The sequence below is a fragment of the Podarcis muralis genome, chromosome 3 (assembly GCF_964188315.1).
Source record: "Podarcis muralis chromosome 3, rPodMur119.hap1.1, whole genome shotgun sequence".
Lineage (NCBI taxonomy): Eukaryota > Metazoa > Chordata > Lepidosauria > Squamata > Lacertidae > Podarcis > Podarcis muralis.
Window position 1 is genome coordinate 111,304,566 of NC_135657.1, and position 21,957 is coordinate 111,326,522.

A 21,957-nucleotide genomic window follows, 5' to 3' on the forward strand; every position below is an offset into this window, starting at 1 on the left:
TATAGCATGTATGATTAATGTTTGTTTTATTGGGTTATTTGAAGAGATGTTGCTACTTTCCCTCCAGATCGCAGCGTTTAAATTTTGATGTGTCTTCTCCTAATGGAATTCTCCTCTTCAGGGAGGCCAGTAAGATGATTTGCACTTACGGTGAGCAACTGTTGATGCTTTGTTTTATATATATCACCTTGCCTTTTTAGAAACAAAGGAGTTTCTCATTCTCATTAAGCAAGATTTAGCTTCCAAATACGTTGATATTTGCAAGGCCTACTGTGAGAGATGATGAGTTTAGACTGTTTCTGGACAGCAGGTTGCTTTGTATACACCAACCTTAGGGACAGATTCCAACAGGGAAGCCACCATCCCTCTAGCACTGCACTTGCGTGATCTTTTGCCTATCAGGCTGGAAGCAAAATAAGGCAATTTGAAAAATAAGCTAGTAGCTCCTGTATACTTGGAAATTCCCTACGTTCAAAGAAGTATATCAGTTCATTTATGTGTTTTTTAAAAGTTAAACAAAATCAAAACAAGCGCACAAGAACCTGTGAACTTACGCGGCCTGTTGAATGTTGAGGACAGTTGAGACCCAGTAAGTTGAGGGTGCCATTTGGAAGTGGGAGGGAGGAAAAAAAGAAAGAAAGAAAGAAAGAAAGAAAGAAAGAAAGAAAGAAAGGAAGGAAGGAAGGAAGGAAGGAAGGAAGGAAGGAAGGGAGGGAGGGAGGGAGGGAATGGCCTTCTCAAGCCCCTAAATAGCAAAGTATCAGTGTTCAAAGATGCATGCATAAATTTCCAAACTGCATCCCTGGGATCTCCAGGTAGGACTGAAACAGCTCCTTTTTGTCATGCTGGAAAGCCACTGCCTATTGATCATCATCATCATTTTTAATTTGTATACCGCCTTTCAATCTTACAATACTCAAGGCGGTTTACAAGCTGAAGAAACAAAAAATGTACATCTTATAACAATCCAATGCAATACAAAAATGTGATAATAAAACATAACTTTAAAATAGGTAGCCTGTATCAAAAAAGTAACATTCAACAATCACTAGAATAGTATTAAATAATAATAATAACATATAAAAGTTAAACAGAAATCTGCTCAGCAGTTATAATAAATTTCTAATCAATAAAAGAACGGCAAGACACAATACATAAAATAATATAATACAAATTGAGAAGCAGAGACTAGAGGGTGGGGCAAGGCAGGTGGAAAGAGGCCTTGCCTGATGGAGTCTCTCCCATCACTCTCTGCTATATTTGCACTCCTCTGTCATCACGATGTCGACTAAGGGCACATATCTGAGTGGAATCCAGGTAACCAGTTAAGCACTAAGTGGTCCATCATTGTACCGCCCCTGCACTACAGCAGACTTGGCCTTCAGTTGTGTTCCATGATAGTGTAGGCTAATCGGAAACTCTGCATATAGGTATAACGGATTCAGATGTGCTAAGTATCAGAAAGTGAGACGTAATTGTTCTAGATCCTAATATATGTATTGTTCTAGTGTTTGTGACGGGAGCCCCTTGTATTTTTAGCAGCCCTTACTACCTTGCCATTACGAAAGACTGACAGAAAAAGTAATATTTTCAATATGCTGTTTTTTATTTATCTACATTCTGTCATGATATACTTTGATGTAAGTTTTTAATTTTGCTGGAGCTTTCAGCTGTTCTAGCAGTTACCGTCCAGGGTCAGATTCAAGGTTAGCCACAGTAGCACAGAACAATTTCCTGTTCTCATAGCCCAGGTAACATTTGGATGTGGATTACATTTACCACATTTTCCAGTAGCCAGGGACATTATTTCTAATGAGCTTTAAATTGCTTCTAGAACATCTATTGTGGAAAGCTTAGTGTTGTAATCCATTCCACCCTAGCAACATAATAAAATAATGCCTCTTAAAAAAAGTTAAATTGTTCTTTGCTGTGTAATAAATATTATTTTTAATAGATTGCCCATTTTAATAATGGACTATATTTTTTGCCCCGTTAACAACTCTTGTTCCTTTATACTGAGCACTCATGGTATTTACATTCTGTAGCTATATGTATTGGCAGTTTTAGCATCTGATAAACTCGTGTAGTTTAACATCACACAATATTCTCTTCTTTTAGTGATACTTGCAGCATGTCAATCTGATTTAAAGAATGCCTCAGTTCTGTTACTCTAAGAATCCATACTCTACTGGTGCATCCTGCAATTGTGTGAAGCATGCTGTTCAAATTAGTTTCATTTTGAAATAGGGGTGGTGATTTTCTTAAAGGTAAAGGTAAAGGGACCCCTGACCATTAGGTCCAGTCGTGACCGACTCTGGGGTTGCAGCACTCATCTCACTTTATTGGCCAAGAGAGCTGGCGTTTGTCCGCAGACAGCTTCCGGGTCATGTGGCCAGCATGACTAAGCCGCTTCTGGCAAACCAGAGCAGTGCATGGAAACGCCGTTTACCTTCCCACCGGAGCGGTACCTCTTTATCTACTTGCACTTTGTGCTTTCGAACTGCTAGGTTGGCAGGAGTAGGGACCGAGCAACGGGAGCTCACTCCATCGTGGGGATTTGAACTGCCCAACCTTCTGATCGGCAAGTCCTAGGCTCTGTGGTTCAACCCACAGCATTTTAAGACCATTTTCTGCTAAATAGTCCCTATTGACTAGCCTATTGCTAAGTCCGCTTCTGTAACTCGAAACTGCAACCTGTTGAATATGCCCTCCCCGTCCCACCTTTACTTCACCTCCCCTAACAACAAGGTTGCAGTAGAGGTGCTGCAAGCAAACCACAAGGTTTGTGCCTGCTGCCTCATTAATAGGAAATTATCCCAATAGTGCAAGCTTACCCGGCCTTGTATCCTCCAGATGTTTTGACTACAATTTCCATCAGCCCCAACCAGCTTTGCCAGTGGTCAGAGTTTGTGGGAGTCCAAAACATATGGAGGTTGGTGGTTGGAGAAGACTGAAACAGTAGATGGTGGGTGTGCTTGACCCCTGCCCATCCTTCCATGTCTTCCAAAAAGATGAGAACAATATCAAAGATAGCACTGGAATCATGTAATCAAAGTGAAATTTAAACACCAGCAAGCACGTAACAGAGGGACGCGGGTGACGCTGTGGGTTAAACCACAGAGCCTAGGACTTGCCAATCAGAAGGTTGGTGGTTCGAATCCCCGCGACGGGGTGAGCTCCCGTTGCTTGGTCCCCGCTCCTGCCAACCTAGCAGTTCAAAAGCACATCAAGTGGAAGTAGATAAATAAGTACCGCTCTGGCAGGAAGGTAAACGGTGTTTCCGGACGCTGCTCTGGTTTGCCAGAAGCGGCTTAGTCATGCTGGCCACATGACCTGGAAGCTGTATGCCGGCTCCCTCGGCCAATAAAGCGAGATGAGCGCCTCAACCCCAGAGTCGGCCACGACTGGACCTAATGGTCAGGGGTCCCTTTACCTTTAAGCATGTAAACAGGTGAGAAGATGATTGCATGTTGCACTCTTATCATCACAAGCTTTTAGTAGCTCTGTTATTAGGTCAGAAGGTGCATAGCATATAGAACACAACTCCAGGTTGATAGCATCATTCATCAAAAGCATCCTGGAAATAAGCCTATATTTTCCCCAGTGTGTGTGGTGGCCAGGACTCTCAGGGAATGCACACTTTGGAAATGAGTGGTGCACTGAAGCAGCTCATTGTTCCGTTTGCTGCCTGCTTATTATCCAGCTTCTTAGCTGCCACTTCCAATGTTCCCTTGATCAATTTGAGATTCTTGTCATTCTCAGAACATGTGTGTCCTAAAATCCCCCCACAGATACTCTCTAGCTTCCTTTAAAAGTTGGCTTAAAAATAATTTGGGAAGTATTGGAGATCTTTTGGGGAGGGTGGAGACTCAGCAGCATTATACTTTGTGAAAAATTAGAATACCGTATTTACACGAATCCAATGCACCATCGAATCTAATGCACACCTCAGTTTTCAAAACCTTGAAACCAAAAAATCTATTGTGCCATCAAATCTAATGTGCACCCTAAGTTTCATTACCAAAAAAGGTGTGCATTACATTCGAGTAAATACAGTATTGCTCTCTGTCGAGTTAGAATTAGGGGTTAGAGATGGCTGTGTGTAGGGCTGTGAATAGGAGCCCTATGCACCTACAGGAAGGAGAATTCTGGACCAATCAACCAGGCTAGGGGTGCTAGCCAGCTTGATCCCCTCACAAGTATTCATGTTAATCCCCTTACTGTGTAGAACAGGCATGGCCAAACTTGGTCCTCCAACTGTTTTGGGACTACAACTCCCATCATCCCTAGCTAACAGGACCAGTGGTCAGGTATGATGGGAATTGTAGTCCCAAAACAACTGGGGGGCCAGGTTTGCCTGGTGTAGAAGGATGGAACAAGGGCAACTCTTTTATAGATAGAGCCCAGGAAGTTGTGTTTTACATATTACCAACAATAGTTTCCCCTAAAAGTGATACTTCTCAGGTAGTCTGTGATGTAAAAGTTTTAATCCAGCGTGTTTTCTTCGGATCTTAGCTCATTTTGCTCTTGATTATCCTGTTACCCATTTTAGAACTGTTCTCAGTAACTGGTCAGTATCTTCTTTTGAGGCTATTCTTTACAACTATTCTTAAACAGATACCAATCTCAAGTCAAATGCCTTTACAGGCCTCATATGCTAGTATTTCCACAAGTCAGGCAAGTCAGGCTTCTTTCGAGGCTGTTCTTTACAACTATTCTTAAACAGATACCAATCTCAAGTCAAATACCTTTACAGGCCTCATATGCTAGTATTTCCACAAGTCAGGCAAGTCAGGCTTCTTTCGAGGCTGTTCTTTACAACTATTCTTAAACAGATACCAATCTCAAGTCAAATACCTTTACAGGCCTCATATGCTAGTATTTCCACAAGTCAGGCAAGTCATGGAATGGAGTTTAGATCGCCAGCAGAGCCAGTGTGATGTATTTTTCTGGGGTACAGCAGGAGCCATACTCACTGCAGGTGTTGGCCAATGGAGCTGTGAAGTCAGTGCAATTTTCACTGCACCAGGGACTTGGAAGTTGATGTAGAGATGAAGAAGCACATCAGTAGACTCGAGCTAAAAAGTATTCATCACTATATTCCCTTCAGCCCAGCAGCTTCATGTGCAGTATTTCTCCCCTTTTTTTGCAATATCTCAAGGGCCATTGACAGGTGTCTTATCTCTTTATCATAGGTAGCACCTTTACAAAGGCCTCTGAATTGTTCAGCAGGTCTCAAAATAGCCAATGTCTCAAACTAAGCATGCCAAACAATTGCATTACTAGAATAAGGGGAAAGAATACTGAAGCTTTAAAAACAGTAATTCATTCTTATGGCCTGGTAAAAGTAAACCACCTGTTTATGCTCTGTGTTTAATGTTTGTATATAAATAACCATGTATTTTAGAATGACCATTTATGTTAGAATATGCAATCTCTAGAACTTGGTATCAATCTCACTAGAAGAAACCACGGTCAGTTTGGTTCTCCTGCCTTATTGTATTATTATGGACCTTCTGTTTAAATATATTGTTGTGATTCCTTTAAAATGGTACTATTCTAGAATATCAATGTTATGGGGTGTTCAGATAATAATAAAAACCCAGTAAAATGGAAACATGAAGCGACACAGTTTTCAGTTTTTTCAGTTACTTATGTCAATTCCTCTCTTTATCCCTTATTCTCCTCCCCCCCTCCCCCTTCCTTGAAAACAGGTAATCAGATCCTCTCCCTTGGGACTCTGTCGAAAGATCAAGTTTATCCACTGAAACTCAAGGGTATCTCCATCTGTTATTGTGCACTCAAATCTGCCTTGTGTGGAAATTATGTCAGCTTTGGCGTCTTCAAGTTGTATGGGGACAACCACTTTGACAATGTACTTCAGGCCTTTGTCAAAATGCTGCTCTCAGTCTCCCACAGTGACTTGCTAGTAAGCAATTATTCGTCTTGGGAGTCTTTATGCAAAATATGAAATCACCACCACAGGCTTAAAATGGAGAGAGAGGGGGATCTAGAACAACTCAAAGGCAGCTCTTTTTAGTCTCAGCTACCTGCATTTATTTGCATTCTTAGAGTCAAATATACCATTAGTATTTCCATTATCTCAAGTGATAAGTATTCACTTCAAAATGTTTAAAATGCATCACAAGGATAAGAGGATATTGGTCAAATTATCTTCTGTGTCTAATACCTCTCCTGAATGGCAGTAGAATTGTTTTCCACGTTGTTCTAATTTAGCTTAGATGCCATAATGCCTTTTCGGTAACAGTGCACACCAACAACCTTTCCTTATGAAATTTGGGGCATATTTTTTCTGAAATATTAGTCTTCTGACAGCTATTCATATGGGTTTAATGGTAACGATGCTAACAGTCCACTACTTGGCATACGGGAGAGAGAAATTCTGCCATTGTCAAAACTGTAGTATTGAACCAAGTCGTTTGTTCTTTCAGTACTAGATAAACTGGGCCTTAGCAATTTTAATTTGCCTTTTATTGGTTTATACAACTCACCTTGTAGAAAACCATTCATGGTTGTGGAAAAATGAAGTCGAGCATATAAAGCTAGACTCTCTCGTTATAATGGCTAACCTATAAACAGTTCTATGCAGAAGCAATTTTTAATTGTATAAGGAGATATGCATTGATTGTATAAGCAGTCGAGTCAAGCAGGGCATGAAAGACCCCTTTTTCCCTGCAAAAAAAAGAAAGAAAGAAATTAGTGGGGAGACTTGCTGACTTTCACTACTTGCCAAAATATTCCCAAAGAAAGTTTGAGTTAATACATGAGGCCTTGACTCGAGTGTAGTTTTGAGTCTTCAGCAGCTACAACTGATGTGCAAATGCTAGACATGTACCAGATAGGATGGAAGGGCCAGTCAAGTTCCCCTTCCAGTAAAATCCCCACATACTGTGATCAGAGATGACCATGGTCTAAAAGCAGTGTGTGGTGGGGAATATTGGATTTGGATTTCTGTAAAACTGCAAAATAAAATTTATAAAAGCATGACATAGTGCAGCGTTTTCAACAGTGGAATATGTGGAAGAGCCAATAGGTGGTAGAATGCCACAGGAGCAGGTTTTTTTGTAAGCAGTTAATGTACTGTGATTTATTTATTTTTTACAGCAGCGATAGGAGAGTTGTATATTTCTCCCTCAAAACACATGCCCCCAAATGATTAAGCTATTTTCAGAGTTTGGAGGCTAAAATCTGGTGCATATCCAGCCCAGGACACTGATTTCAGTAAGAGCCTGGAAATAGACTATTTTCAATTTTAGGATTAAAATCCAGGGCATGATACTCTTAGATGACAACAAGGAGCAAACAAAGCCATGCCTGGAACAGAATGTTGTTTGGGCTGTGTGGATGTTCTGTTGCTCCTTCACACTGTCCCCAATAACAGCTAGGAACATATCTGTGTTTGCAGAATGGAAGCAAGATTTGCTAATGTTTTTAAAAGTTAAGGATAGCAACTGGTAAATACTTAGGTGTTATGGCTGTTGCTTTGTTGCTCAGAAGTAATGGTGTATATTCTCACTCCCTTTCCCCCCACAGAGTGTGCCTACATGTGTGTAAATGCACACAGTTATCTCTCCTCTCTCCAGTAGGGAAGTCAACATATAGACAGAATTGTGTGTTCTATACTTTGAATATTGGCCTTAGTTAGCGGGGAAATCTTTAGTGCTTGTGCAGCTCCTTTCCTCTTTCCATACTTAACAGAACAAAGTTGCAAAATGATCTGATCTATGAATAAGCTGGCTGCATTTGCATAATTAATACAAGTTTCAAAATGCAGATTACTTTGGCACCAGTTTGGTGGTCTATAGAACAGACTAAACACAGCCCAGGGTATATCTTATGCTGGGTTTGTTTCCAGTGTAAAATTGATTTAATGCAGTAGATAATCCAGAATGCATTGAAGTTACTTTGCAGGTATTTTAATGCAATAAATGTTAATAATCCACATGGAGTAACTTTTCAACTGTCTCTTTCTCTCTGTCTCTCCCTCCCCCCAACCCTAGCAATATCGAAAACTAGGCCAGTCTTATTATCCACTCTTGGAATGTCTCACCCAGGACCACATGAGTTTTATCACCAGTTTAGAGCCTCATGTACTAATGTATATATTTACTTCAATATCTGAAGGACTTACTGCACTGGGTAAGTACACCATGCAACTCAGCTAAGGAAGGGTGTAAAAACTACTGTGCAGCAGTCAAAAGCAATATGGTATAGCTTCCAGAGAATTTAATTTTGTTGCTGTGACTCCAATGCTGCACAGTATTATTATTTTTATATAAAATGGTTATTTTGTGGGGAAATTAACAGTTCTGGTCCTCAAGCAGTCATGGCTATAGACATCAGCTCATGGACATCAGTAACATAACTCCCAGTGAATTTAATGACATAAATATGCATATTACTGCCATTCGTTAAGAACTTTTGATGCTGAACCATGGTCCATACACACTCCTCATTTAAATCCAACTTTTGTCCCTTTCTTCAGTGTTGCTCCAAACAATTTTTATAAAAATGTGTAATTCACTCTCCTCACAGAACATTCTAACCAGGGCATAGTTTCTGTAACTCATTCAACCTTACAAACAAGCCTGTCACCAATATTTTCATTTTGCAGAGGGAAATGAATCAAGCAATAGTAGTTCCCTTGACTTCATTGGTGGGCTGGAATTTGAATTCAGGCTTCCTGGTCCAATTGCATAAAATTGCTTCATAATGAAACTTCCCATGAAACTGGATAATGTTTCCTGTTCCTAAAATAGAGTTGGGTGTTTGTGAGGATGCTGGATGTTAGTGGGGGTGTCAGAATACTGGAAATTCAACTGTCTCTCAGTTTGATGGATTGATTGATTGATTGATGAATGGATGGATGGATGGATGGATGGAGTTTAATTGTATGGTGCTTTTCTGCAATGAGCTGTGGCCAAAGCACCACACAGCAGACATTCAAAGCATTAAAGCACAAATGCAAACATATGAAATACAGAGCATGTTGGTAAATTCACAAATGTAACACCGACCAACTCGTAAGCACTCTTTTTGAAAACTGCAGCCATGGTGTTGACATGCACAAGCAGTGGGCAAATACAACCCAACAGTTAAATACATAACTAGGCCTTGGATGTGTGGGAATGTTCAGGGATGCAGGAGAGGATATATTGTCCGATTATATCCTTATCCAACTTGTGTTAACAAGTTCCCCAATTTCAGCAGAGTAACATTCCCTTTTATTTTAAGTTTGCAACGGCTGCATTTGCTCAGGCTCGCTAAAGCCTCTATAATAACTGTTCTGGTAATTTCCCCTTATTCCCTCAAAAAATATAAGAGATGACACAGTCTTTTACAAAAGTATAAAAAGAGTTTACTCACATTCTGTTCACAATCAGATCCCAGAAGGCAGACTTAGCTTAATGAAGTAACATACACTTGGAATCTATCTCTTAAGAAGACAGTCCCTTTGTCCTCTCTTGGCTAGAAGCCAAGAGGGCATCTTTCGCTCGGATGTTGTGTCTTCGATGCATGTGGTGAAAGAGAGAGAGATGGCTGCCCTGCCCTGTGCTTTTGTCATTACCTGCACAGGTGAGGCCACACCCACCTCTACTCACATGCAGAGGAAGTCTGTCCCAGCCCAGAAGGAAACAGGAAGTTTACCTGCTGGCTGGACAAACATCCCTCCCCATGTGTAAACATGTTCACTCTAGCAATGTTGTACTTGACTGCTCCTGTGTTTCACATCCCACAGGATGTGCTAACATCAGACCATTAGAGTAAGCAACCTATATCCTGTGCTTAGTAGAACAGAAGAGCATCTGCTAAGACGTATTTGTTTGCTTGTTTCAAGTGTAAGCCCTTTCTGCCTTGTGTCATTGAAGTGCTTGGCATATATTGCGGATTAAACAGTAGAGCAAAAGATGTGAAAACCCACATCTTAAAACTTTTTTGTTTTATACAAGTATCCTGAATGGAAGTACTGTGTGCATCATAGTTCCACACTTTACAGTATATTCAATACTCTGCAATAATATTTATTCCTTTGGTATGCCCTGGTTGTAAATCATGTGTAATGGAAGCCCTCATATAGACTTCACAGTAAAGATAAACACTTTCAAGAGCCCTTTTCTAAAGTGTTTGCCTGGCTTTTCCACATCCGACTGAAACCTTTTAATGTATCTTGTATGATGTTCTCCCTAATCGCCATGTAAAGCTTTTCTAATTTTTCTGTGATTGATAACATACTGCCATTCATTAACTAAAATGAAAGCATGGCATTTTTTTGGTGTCCTGCCATTTTAATTGGATGTTAAATAGATTAATTTGTTTACTTTCAAACTCCCTTAAAAGAGATCATTTAGGTATGGTGTAAAAAGAACCTAGTCCAGGAGCGTTGCAAGCATTGCACTTGTACCTCTTCCTGCTATCTTCATCTTAAACGAAATAAAGCTCTTAGATTATGGTCTGTTCAGTAATGCTGTCAAGTGTTGAAAATAGTTCTTCCATCTATGCTTATTCATAAAATGCTAGGGCCAAATGGGCCTTTTCAAGTAACAATAAATAGCAGCAGCACCTTGGTGCTAATGTAATAGGAAGTTGGCTTGAATACAGATGTTATATTCCCTTTTCTCATTAGCCAGGTTGCCTACCAGATGTTTCATGGTATCACTGCTGCAGACACTTCCCCTCTCTCTCTTTGTTTACCAGAGCAACAATTGTCATTCCTCCTCCTCCCCTTTTAACTTGCCTGCCTGCTGTTTGTCTGTCTGCCTTGAGTAAAATGCAATAAGGACTGCATCCGCGTCCATTAAAATCAGCGTGGGGGTCTTGCATCACATCCTCCTCTGTTACACTCTTACAATAAGAAGAAAAATGAGTGCCACAAGCATCTTTGATATACAGTTATGGGAAAATATAAGTAGCTCTTAATACTTAAATTGCATCCTCGTGAGCAGATGAGAGGGTAGACCTCTCCACTGTGCTGCTAAGATCACTTACAGAGGAATATAAAATATCTACTTGTACAGTATCAGCATGTTTAGAACAGCTACTGGTTTCTAAATGGATGTTAGTGATTTACTTTGTGTTATTCAATTTTAAAACAAATAGAGTCAAAGCACTGGTTTAAAAGTACTGCAAAACTCGCTTATGAAATATGCATTTCCAAATACATTTCTTAAAGTGTTCATTACTTCCATATGCAGCTACAAGGCCAGAAGCCTTTAGAAGTGAAAACATAATGGGCCTGATCCTACACTGTTCACAGAAGCCGCCCTCATCCCCTTTGCTATTCAGCAGCTATTAAATACCTTGGGCTGAATTTGTGTTCAGTTATTACCTTTATACAGTCTAATCAGGAGGGCTAAAAACCTGGTAGTTGATTTCACTCAAACCTTTGTACTGCGTAGCCGATTTTAGGCCAGGCAATATGTTTTTCTTTACTAAACATTGTTTGAAGAATCTTGTCCTCTTCTTTTTAAAACACACGTTTCTTTGTGAGCCGAGTTTTTGTTTTTCAATAAGGGAACCACTATTCCGTTCAAAGAAGGAAAGCGCTAACATTTTATTCTTATTTTTTTAGGCCCACCTGCACTCTACCTAGAAGTTTTAGAACTCTTACATCCATTTTTGCTTTTTTATTAAAAAACAACAACTTAGTTTGGACAGTACCCACCCCCTGATCTTATTCCTGCACATTTCAGGGAGAAAGAATGGGCCTCCTCACCCATCTACATGCCTGTTTTACTATATGTTTGTATAAACATGTAGCATTTCAGAATGGCATGCATGCCTAACATCCAGTGCACATAGACCAGAACAGCACACTAGATATCTTAGAAAATGCCTGGAAGCTTTCTGCATTATTTCAGCCTATCCACATTGGATATTTCTTATGCATGTCCTATTGAAGTGTTATGCTTACATGTGGACATTGAGTAGCTTCAGAAGCTGAACTTGTGGGCCAGATGGGTGGGTAGGGAAGGCATAGGAGTGGCCAGGATTTTTGTTAGGTTGGGGAGACAGGACCTCAGATTTGTATTGATTTTTATTTATTTAGGGGGCAGCTGCCTCCCCTTCACTACGCCCATGAGGGAAGGTATGCTCTTTTCCCATCCTGTCCACCCAAAACATAGAAGAAAGATTGGGGGGAATATCTGAACCAGGCCCATGCAGTTGCCTTCCTTGGGTGGCCAACATAGTAGATTAATTCTGCACTTTGCAAACAATTACTTCATATATCTTGGTGCCTGGAGTTGTGTTCTTGGTCACATCTCTCAGACCTTTGTTTGAATAATGACTTTAGTTCACCTCAAAGCAACAGTCAGGTTCTCGATTGAGATTTTTCCTCCCTCCGCTTCTATGTCACAATCAACACTGCCCTTGGAAAAGATGATATCAGAAATAGAATTACAAGGGGAAATGGTGGAGTAGATGAGAAATCCGCCTTCCTCCACCCCAAATAGGTAGGGTAGTCACTGGTCATCTACATACATCTTTCAAATTCTACTTTTCACAACCTGTTCAAATGATCCCAATGTCAGAAGTGAAGATCCAGCCCCCCCCCATGACCCACATTGAAGCTTGTTTGTTTTGTCCCAAAGTACTCAGTACCACTGCATAGTCCCACCCTACATTGGTCCTGCATTGGGTTCCACTTCGGCTAAAATCCCAAGGACCAGACAGAGAAGCCCAGAGGGCCTGAAGTTGCCCATCCTGTTATAGGGGGTCTAGTTTTCATCAGCTGTACGCCATAATCATCACAATTATAACAAATAAAGGCTTGACATATCTTGCTTTGCATGTCACGAGTCCATCTCATATATTAGTTTCACCTTTTAAGTTGAATTACTGAAGTAAATGAACTTTTCCACGATAGTCTAATTTCTTGAGTTTCACCTGTATATCAAGTAGCCCTGAGATCACAAGTCATCGTAATACCTCCCGTTGCACTACAGAGTTCAAACTGCCATGCCTTGGGAGAAGGAATTGCTTGGTTCTGCATTTTCTCCCATTTTGGAATTTAAAATATCTTGATCTTAAGTGTCAGGGAACTGCCATCAGTGCAGGAGGGAGAGAGCAAAAGCCAAATGGATTATAGGGAGCCTCCAGGGATCGTGGGAAGTAGCTCCTCTTCAACGGAGGAGAGTAAACGCGGCTCCAGTGGAGAGGAGGTGCAGGAGTCGGAAGTGGCGAGGCGGTCAAAGGACTCTTTGCCTGGGAGAAGCGGGGAGGGAAGGGGTCCTCCGCTGCCCACGCCCTCTTTGCGCAGAAAGCATTCGCGCAGAGAGGGGAGGCGCAGATTGGGCGTCAAGAAGCTGCTTTGCTGGGGAAAGTTTAAGAACCGCCCACTCACGGATTCTGCCAGCGATTGAGTCAGCCACCGGAGAGTGGCGCTCCGGACAGATAAAGTTTATTTTGGCAGCAAAGCCAAGACTTCACAGCCAAGTAGGGAGATAATTTGCCTGCTTGCTCCCGAGCAACCCCCCTGGAAACACAACATTAAGCTTTGATCCTGCACTTAATGTAGTGAATTCTGTATGACTTGATGTGTAAGAATGTCTAATTTATCCGTGTTAGATTCAGTACTTATATGCTGGTGAGATGATAAAATGAGATAACCATGTATGACAACCTCAGCAGCATGGTGAATGGATGGGGCATTATTATGAGAGATGGATAATAGATAGATTGGGTAGATTCTACAAATAAAGGAACTCTCTGGGAAAGAGATACGAAAGTTCACCTCCATTTGAAGCCAGTAGAAATGGGGATTATCAGAAATTCACAGGAATGTTTCATACTTGGTAAGATTAAGAGAGTCTTGAGACTAATTGTGGCTATATTGTCTGCAAAATCCTTTCTAAGACCTCAGGAGAACTTAGCTTAGGAGAAAATATATTGCAATGATGTTCAAATACAAGTAAACTTGAAAACAACGTTTATGAAGCAGAACTGGCACAGATCAACAATCTGGCGTCTAGAGAGTAGTTCTCAAATGCTCACTGCAATATTGGCAGGTTTCCACTCATCACAGTTTAGGGGGATACACTTAATTGAGTCTATCATACACCTTCTCTTTCTCTTCCAAATGAATATTTTAACAATTTAATTCGTGCACCCATCCAAAAGCTAGACAATCAAAACCAATTCTATGGTGACCTAGATTTGCAACCCTTAGAGTCAATTGCCCTCACTTGGGAGCAGGTTGAATCCCCAAATGCTGGCAATCTCCTACGAATGTGATTGTTTCTTATACCAGCCTCCATTCCATTTTCTCCTTCTTTGAACAAAAAGGGAGACAAATTATCTGCAGTAGCTTAAAGCGTGACTGCCATTAGAACTGAAAAAGAAGCTGCACTTGGCTACAGAGTAATGCTAGAAAAAACTATGGTGTGGGAAAAGAAGACCAAATAACTCAGTAAGGAGAAACTAGATAAGATTGCCTACATTTATAAACAGGGCACAGATAGAAAATAACCAATCTATTGTTGCCATATGCTAATGCGTATAAGCAAACAAACTCTGTTTTCATTGAACTGAGGCAGCATGTGTTGGAGTAAGGTTATGATGATATAATGGCAGCATGAATATTTTTATCCACATTACAAGCTGAGCAGATAATTCTAGTTAGTGTAAATACAACGAACATTCTCCAAAGAGTAGGCAAAGTTATTGCATCAGTAATATATGGATTTGGGAATCGGTTGACTATACTGAGCATACAAAGGTATTCTGCTGTTAAAAGTGTGGCACTGAACGGGGTGTCCTTGCAAAAGAGGGGTGTAAATAAAGGAACTGAGGTGAGGAAGACAAACTGCGCCTGTCCTTCAAGCAGGGAAAAAAATAGTGTACATGAGTCAGATGGACACATTAATGTTCCATCAGATATGGTTCGGTTTTGGTCTTCTGACAAGTTTCCTTCAGTTTAAATCCTGCACATAAGGATGTGCCATTATCCTTTGCTCTACTTTCTCTTATCAGCTATTGCTTTATCAAGTTCACAGCCCAAAACCTCTGGTAGAAATTGTGCAATAGTCATTGCACTTGTCATTATCCTTGATTGTAATAAAAATATCCAGCCAGCCATTTACTTCTATCTTCCTCACTTCTCATTCCATACCCCAGTATCAGTGTCATCCTAAGTTCTATCGAAATACAATTTTAAATATTTTTGTTAGCTGGCAAGTTTGTGTCATTTTTCCAAATTCTTAATAATATCCTGAATAAGGTAAAGGTTAAGTCCAATCGGTTAAGTCCAAACGGTTAAGTCCAATCAAAGGTGACTACGGGATGCGGCGCTCATCTCACTTTCAGGCTGAGGGAGCCAGCGTTTGTCCACAGACAGCTTTCTGTGGCCAGCATGACTAAACTGCTTCTGGCGCAACGGAACACCGTGACAGAAACCAAAGTGCACAGAAGTGCTGTTTACCTTCCCGCCGCAGTGGTACCCATTTATCTACTTGCACTGGCGTGCTTATGAACTGCTAGGTTGGCAGGAGCTGGGACCGAGCAATGGGAGCTCACCACCGTTGCACAGATTTGAACCGCCGACCTTCCTATTGGCAAGCCCAAGAGGCTTAGTGGTTTAGACCACAGCGTCACCCACGTCCCTACAATATCCCTGAATATTTAATAAAAAAAGCCCCTTGGGTTACATGTTCAACCTGTGCATTCCTTTTCAGGCAAATTGCGATCTTGGCTATTCAGTTAGGATTTTAAAACAGGAGAATGAAAACATTTGCTCTTATCCCCCAAGTACAAACTCTTCAGATTTCATAATTTCATAGCAATAAGGAAGCAGCTGGAATCCTGCAATTTGGAACACCCAGCAGGAGTGCTTACAACTAGGCAGAATACCAGTGGGATTTAGGAGTCCCCCTGTGCGGTTTAGAGTGAGAGAAGAGGGCCTGTTGCACTGAAATCTACTTTGAATATGTTAAACCTACCGAAGAAGAGCAACGGTGCGGTGAAACATTTCCATCCAGATACCTAATCTCACTGTAATATTGTGATTTCTCTTTCTCATCTAGGATGTTACTATTAGAACTTTCTCCTAATTAATTACATTTTATTTCATTTGCCGTGTGCAGATACCATCGTCTCCTCCAGCTGCTGTGCAAGTTTAGACTACATTGTCACCTACCTCTTTAAGCACATAGCAAAAGAAGGCAAGAAACCTCTGAGATGTAGAGAGACTTCCCAAGACGGGCAAAGATTACTGCACTTCATGCAGCAGAACTCAGAGGTATTGCAGCAGGTAAGCTCCGTAGCATTGTGCAGCTTTCCTCCATTTTTGTTATCGTTGTGAGCAAAGGTGTTCTCTCCTCTCCTCTCCTCTCCTTTCTTTCTTTTAAAAAAAATAATTATTCATTTTTGCCTTTAACAATTATCATCACAAATGAATCCTAATCATGTACACATAGGATTGTCTGAGTCCCAGAACTTACTTTCTAACTGCATCATATAATGTTCTCCATATTTTCTTAACCCTCAATTTTCACCATAGTTCTCACTACATTGCAAGTGTTTTTTAGAATCCTGCCAACGTTTTTAATTGTTTACAGAGTTCTTTGAAGTAACATAAATTTTCCCCATTCTTTATTAAATGTATTATCCTCTTGATAGTAAATCTGTGGGATGTAAGAATCAGGTGCAGTCAAATACAACATTGCTAGAGCAGACAGTGTGGTGTAGTGGTTAAGAGCGGTAGTCTCGTAATCTGGGGAACCGGGTTCGCTTCCCCGCTCCTCCACATGCAGCTGCTGGGTGACCTTGGGCCAGTCACACTTCTCTGAAGTCTCTCAGCCTCACTCACCTCACAGAGTGTTTGTCGTGGGGGAGGAAGGGAAAGGAGAATGTTAGCCGCTTTGAGACTCCTTCGGGTAGTGATAAAGCGGGATATCAAATCCAAACTCTTCTTCAGTCCTCCAGCCGGAACTTCCTGCTTTCCAGGACTGAGACGAAACTTCCTATGTGTAACTTGAGATGGCCGTGGCCTCTCCTGAAGTGGAATGATCCAGAACCTACAGGCTGGCGACCATCTTGTCTCTTCTTGTCTCTCTTATCTCTATCGATGCCATCTTAACAACAGCACTACTAAAATGCACCCTTGGCTCCAGGCCAAGAGAAGAAAAGGGGGGCTTTCTCCCATAAGGGGATAGTCACCACATTTAAACTATGTTATAACCTTTTAAGTCTCCCTTCTGGGAACCTTTGTGTGAACAGATGATTACTTGTGAGTAAACATTTTATACTTTACAGAAGACTGCGTAGCATCTTATTTTAGGAGGGATTAAACGGGGAAAATACCAGGAAATATTTACAGAGACTCTAATGAGACTGAGCAAGCTACCTGCTGTGCGTGTGTTTAAAAAAAGGAGAATGTTAACTCTGCTGATTTTGTTGAACTTGTAAAGACAAGTTGGGATAGGATATCTTAGACAATATATCCTCCCCTGCATCCCTAAACATTCCCATAAAATCTTCCTGGTCATTTTCGCCATTTCGGCATATTCCATCATCTTTGTCAGCCTTCTTCTCTTGTAGGTACTTTGTCTGCCTTCCATCTTTGGGCAAATAACATCCGCGCTGCTGTCGTAGCTCCTCTTCTTTCTTATAACGCAAGTTTACAGGGATATTCCAGTTTATAAGTTAATAGATGAGACTTTTTAAAAAATTGCTGGGGTTTTTTTGTTTTGGAAGTTTAGAAAAAGCCTCTAGTGATACAGTAGTCATGGGGAGATCATGTTCTTAACTCCAGGCGCTGACGACCTCACTGTCAACAATCACAATAGTCTTCCTCATTGACCCAGTATCAACTACCTTACAAATAAGTGGGCACCTTTGACCACTGTGGGAATCATAGAATCATAGAGTTGGAAGAGACCACAAGGGCCATCGAGTCCAACCCCCTGCCAAGCAGGAAACACCATCAGAGCACTCCTGACATATGGTTGTCAAGCCTCTGCTTAAAGACCTCCAAAGAAGGAGACTCCACCACACTCCTTGGCAGCAAATTCCACTGTCTAACAGCTCTTACTGTCAGGAAGTTCTTCCTAATGTTTAGGTGGAATCTTCTTTCTTGTAGTTTGGATCCATTGCTCCGTGTCCACTTCTCTGGAGCTGCAGAAAACAACCTTTCTCCCTCCTCCATGTGACATCCTTTTATATATTTGAACATGGCTATCATATCACCCCTTAACCTCCTCTTCTCCAGGCTAAACATGCCCAGCTCCCTTAGCCGTTCCTCATAAGGCATCGTTTCCAGGCCTTTGACCATTTTGGTTGCCCTCCTCTGGACACGTTCCAGTTTGTCAGTGTCCTTCTTGAACTGTGGTGCCCAGAACTGGACACAGTACTCCAGGTGAGGTCTGACCAGAGCAGAATACAGTGGCACTATTACTTCCCTTGATCTAGATGCTATACTCCTATTGATGCAGCCCAGAATTGCATTGGCTTTTTTAGCTGCCGCGTCACACTGTTGGCTCATGTCAAGTTTGTGGTCAACCAAGACTCCTAGATCCTTTTCACATGTACTGCTCTCAAGCCAGGTGTCACCCATCTTGTATTTGTGCCTCTCATTTTTTTTGCCCAAGTGCAATACTTTACATTTCTCCCTGTTAAACTTCATCTTGTTTGTTTTGGCCCAGTTCTCTAATCTGTCAAGGTCGTTTTGAAGTGTGATCCTGTCCTCTGGGGTGTTAGCCACCCCTCCCAATTTGGTGTCATCTGCAAATTTGATCAGGATGCCCTTGAGTCCATCATCCAAGTCGTTGATAAAGATGTTGAATAAGACCGGGCCCAAGACAGAACCCTGTGGCACCCCACTAGTCACTCTTCTCCAGGATGAATAGGAACCATTGATGAGCACCCTTTGGGTTCGGTCAGTCAGCCAGTTACAAATCCACTGAGTGGTAGCATAGTCAAGTCCGCATTTTACCAGCTTCTTTACAAGAATATCATGGGGCACCTTGTCAAATGCCTTGCTGAAATCTAGGTAGGCTACATCCACTGCGTTCCCTTCATCTACCAGGCTTGTAATTCTGTCAAAAAACGAGATCAGGTTAGTCTGACATGACTTATTTTTCAGAAATCCATGCTGACTATTGGTGATCACAGCATTCCTTTCTAGGTGCTCACAGACTGTTTGCTTAATGATCTGCTCCAGAATCTTCCCTGGTATTGATGTCAGACTGACTGGGCGGTAATTATTTGGGTCCTCTCTTTTCCCCTTTTTGAAAATAGGTACAACATTTGCCCTCCTCCAGTCTGCCGGGACTTCGCCTGTTCTCCAGGAATTCTCAAAGATGACTGCCAGTGGTTCTGAGATCACATCTGCCAGTTCTTTTAATACTCTTGGATGCAGTTCATCTGGCCCTGGAGACTTGAATACATCTAGACTAGCCAAGTATTCTTGTACTATCTCCTTAGTTATTCTGGGCTGTGTTTCCTCTGCTGAATCATTTGCTCCAAATTCTTCAGGTCGGGCATTGTTTTCTTTATCGGAGAAGACTGAGGCAAAGAAGGCATTGAGGAGTTCAGCCCTTTCTGTGTCCCCTGTTTGCATTTGGGAGATGCTGGGGTCATCTGCACACAAGAGACCTATTCCACCACAACTTCCTTTTGCACTGGATTTCCAGTGTCAGTGCATCTCTGCCGGAAAGCAAAAGGCACTTTGCCAAAAAAAACCATGTGCCCAATCAGCACACATGTGAAATGATTTTATTATAGAAGTTCAGAAGCTTCTATAATGCACTAAGGGAGTCTTCAGTGGTTGAGTATTCAGGAAAGAAATTTTGGGGCCATTGTGGATAGCTCAGTGAAAAGCATTGCAACCTGGGATGCAACAGCAGTGAAAAATATTAACTCATTATTGGAAAGTTGGGGTTGAAAATAAGTTGACCTCTTTGTGGTACCTTTCCGAATGTGTGGCCAGATTTGGAATCCTGTATACCAGTTTTCCTGAGCCTGATACCCTCGAGATGTTTCAGAATCTCAAGTTCTGTCATTCCCAGCCAGCATGGTCAATGGTCTGGTACTATGGGAGTTTACAGCTTGATGTTGCTGACACACCTACGGGAGTCCTGGTTGACCTCTGAAATATAGTGTTGATCACTTGTTGGCATGCTGTCCCTCTAACTAGAGCACTTTTGGCTCCCTAGTAATCAATTTTGCCTTACATCCTGTTTAGTGAAACCATCTGGAGAGTTCTCCCTCCTTCTCCCAATCCAAATATAGTGGTGAATGCCTGGGACAGGAATAGGTGTAGGTATCTCAATAAATGCTGATAAACTAAATCTCAACAGACAAGACTGAAGAATGTTCATAGATGGTATGGTTGGGTAGTGAGTTAATATTTGGCTTGTTCTTGATGAAATTGCAGTTTCCCTTAAGAGAATTTGGTGGTGTTTTTTAGGTCAAGCCTTGCTTTTGGGCACCCAAATGAAGTCTGTAGTGTGGAAAGCTTTCTGCCTTGGCGTGCTAGCTGCAGCCTCTCCTTGATAACTAAAATCTTGCCACATTTATCCATGCCTTGTTGACATCTCACATTAGATATCTGCAATGTGGCTATACATTAGGCTGCCTGTGTAAGAGTTTTCAGAAACTTGAACAGGTTCAGTGACCAAGTTACCAATTAGAAACTGCTGTGCTGAATATGTTTTTGCTGGAACCAAAAGAACTTTGTTGGCTTCTAGTATGTTTTTGGGTGCAGTTCAAAGTTCATTTTAGTGTCTGAAGCTCTAAACAGCCTCAGGGCAACAGTCTTCTCTTACATGGATGTGCCTGTTTGCTTAGATTATCAACTGAGGCCCTGATCTAGTTGCCTCCACCTTTGGAAGTTTGATGCAGGGCCCTTTTTTTGAAAAAAGTGTGGCAGCTTGACTTTGGAACTTTCTCTCTAAACATTTTTTGCCTAGCACCTACTTAAATGTCTTTTAGGCGTCTGGTGAAGGCTTTTTAATGTACTTGAGTCTTCAACATATATATATTAATTGTACCAGATTTTAGTAAGTACACTTATTCTTCTGACTTTTCTTTTTCCTTGTATATTAGATGGATTTTACTTAGTATCTTAGTATTATATTTTGTATTAGTATTTAATCTTTTATCTGAGTCACCTCAGAGATAAGCAGATGGAATACAGTAGTTCTAAATAAAAAAATAACTAGATGCTCATATGATATTCAACTAAGCGATTGATTGTCGTTTGTCTTTTCAAGGCAAATCGAGTAATAAAAATTTCATGATCTGAAGACGATACAGAGAGGTGTTGTGCTTCTGTTTCTATTATTATGGGATGCACTATTGTTGCAAGGAACCATGCATTTTGACAGTTTCATAGTCAGTTTTGTCTTTGGTGAATGATTTAATCCCAAATGGCAGACTGGTGGGCATTTTAAGAACAGATTGTTAACTAAATACCATGTAACTGCTTGGATTTATGGCTGTAATCAGGACAGAGTGACATCAGTGGAAGATCTTTAGTGACCTGGAGATTGTACTGATGGTTAGGTAACAGAAATGGTGCTTGCTATTTAAGTTTACAAGATTTATCATTGTTATTTATTGTTCCGATTACATTGGGTGATCTTTGTTTCCAAATAAAGGCAAATAAGGAACTGGTACACAGCATATTATTTAGGCATGTATTTGACTGGCATTATTATCGGCATGTGATTCATTGCCATCATTCCCTCTCGCTACGACTTCCTGCAGAAGCCAATCCAAAGCAGAAATTGATTAGAACTTGGCGGTGTGTTCAGTACTCACCTGTCACTGTGTACAGTAGTTCCTGCTCTATAAATACAACTGTAGGATCAGAAATAATAGCATACTGACCTCAAATCAGGATTTTCATACGTTTGCCTTCCTTATGACCTGAACGCCGTATTTTGTGTTAATGATGCTTGGCAATCCTGAAATTTATATCGTATGAATAAGCAGTGA

The 21,957-nt window shown here is 41.1% G+C and overlaps 1 protein-coding gene across 7 annotated transcripts in view; it reads left to right on the forward strand.

The window, feature by feature from the left end:
- The window catches only part of RANBP17 (RAN binding protein 17), a 181,266-nt gene that overhangs the window by 133,220 nt on the left and 26,089 nt on the right, over positions 1–21,957 (forward strand). For 6 of the 7 annotated variants that reach the window (XM_028722173.2, XM_077926479.1, XM_028722171.2 and 3 more), the window contains 4 exons: positions 68–150; positions 5,715–5,929; positions 8,022–8,160; positions 16,101–16,267. In XM_028722173.2, coding sequence (XP_028578006.2) covers positions 68–150; positions 5,715–5,929; positions 8,022–8,160; positions 16,101–16,267 — 604 coding nt within the window. The remainder of the gene's footprint in view (positions 1–67; positions 151–5,714; positions 5,930–8,021; positions 8,161–16,100; positions 16,268–21,957) is intronic. The other variant, XM_077926480.1, reaches the window with a different exon arrangement.